This window comes from Capsicum annuum, unplaced genomic scaffold, assembly GCF_002878395.1.
Source record: "Capsicum annuum cultivar UCD-10X-F1 unplaced genomic scaffold, UCD10Xv1.1 ctg65504, whole genome shotgun sequence".
Classification (NCBI taxonomy): domain Eukaryota; kingdom Viridiplantae; phylum Streptophyta; class Magnoliopsida; order Solanales; family Solanaceae; genus Capsicum; species Capsicum annuum.
Window position 1 is genome coordinate 3350 of NW_025874759.1, and position 1027 is coordinate 4376.

Below are 1027 nucleotides of genomic sequence, written 5' to 3' on the forward strand. Positions count from 1 at the left end.
AAGTTCTTCTTGATTTATATATACATAGGATATAAGTTTGATATGCACTTCTTGCTATTATTGATAAGTCAAAAGTGCATAGAGACAACATCTAAAGACAAATAAATTAAACCACTACAATCATATGAGGCACATTTTCAATTTTTAAAAGTCAAAAGTTGGCCCTCTTTGAGAAATTCTCCACTACAAAAACCAATTGCCACCCACTCTTTTTCATTGCAAAAAATATTCAAGAAAGTAAACTTGTTTCTCTATAGTTTTCTCTTTCTTCTTCATTTTCTTGTACACAAAAAATGCTAGGTAAGAAGTTTGGTTCAATGAAGAAATTAGTGAAGAAGGCTAAGGTTATTAGAACAACTAGTGCTAATGAATCACAACATCTTGAATATTTGCTTGTTAAGGATCATGATTATGATGATCAAGATCAAGATCAAGATCATCAAGTGGCTAGTCCAACAAGTGAAAAATCATCAAAAAAGATGGGGACATTTGCAATGTATGTAGGGGAAGAAAGAGAGCGATTCGCGGTGCCAACGAGCTATCTTTCACATCCATTGTTCAAGATTTTGTTGGAGAAGACATACAATGAGTTTGGATTTGAGCAAACAAATGGACTTGTTGTGCCATGTAGTGTGGTTGCATTTCAAGAAGTGGTCAATGCTGTGGAGTGTTGCAACGGGAAGTTTGATTTTGGTGATTTGGTAGAGGAATTTCTATGATTAGGTTGATATTTGCCAAGTTCATGTCTAGTATTAGATTAGTTGGGACATAGATTGTTGCTTTTGTGCCTCTTTTATAATGTAAGTACGACGACTACTACAACAGTTCTGTCCTGAACAAGCTGGGGCCGGCTAATACTACAACAGTTCTGTCCTGAACAAGCTGGGGCCGGCAGCTACTACAACAGTTCTGTCCTGAACAAGTTGAGGTCCGCTAATCCTACAACAGTTTTGTGCTGAATAAGTTGGGGTCGTCTGCTCCTACAACAGTTCTGTGCTGAACAAGTTGGGGTCGGCTGCTACTACAA

The 1027-nt window shown here is 37.4% G+C and overlaps 1 protein-coding gene across 1 annotated transcript; it reads left to right on the forward strand.

Moving 5' to 3' along the window:
* Positions 1 to 221: 221 nt before the first annotated feature.
* LOC124893810 (indole-3-acetic acid-induced protein ARG7-like) lies at positions 222 to 1021 on the forward strand. Its single transcript, XM_047404658.1, has one exon. The coding sequence runs from the start codon at positions 294 to 296 to the stop codon at positions 717 to 719; it is 426 nt and encodes a 141-aa protein (XP_047260614.1). The 5' UTR covers positions 222 to 293; the 3' UTR covers positions 720 to 1021.
* The last annotated feature ends 6 nt before the right edge of the window (positions 1022 to 1027 follow it).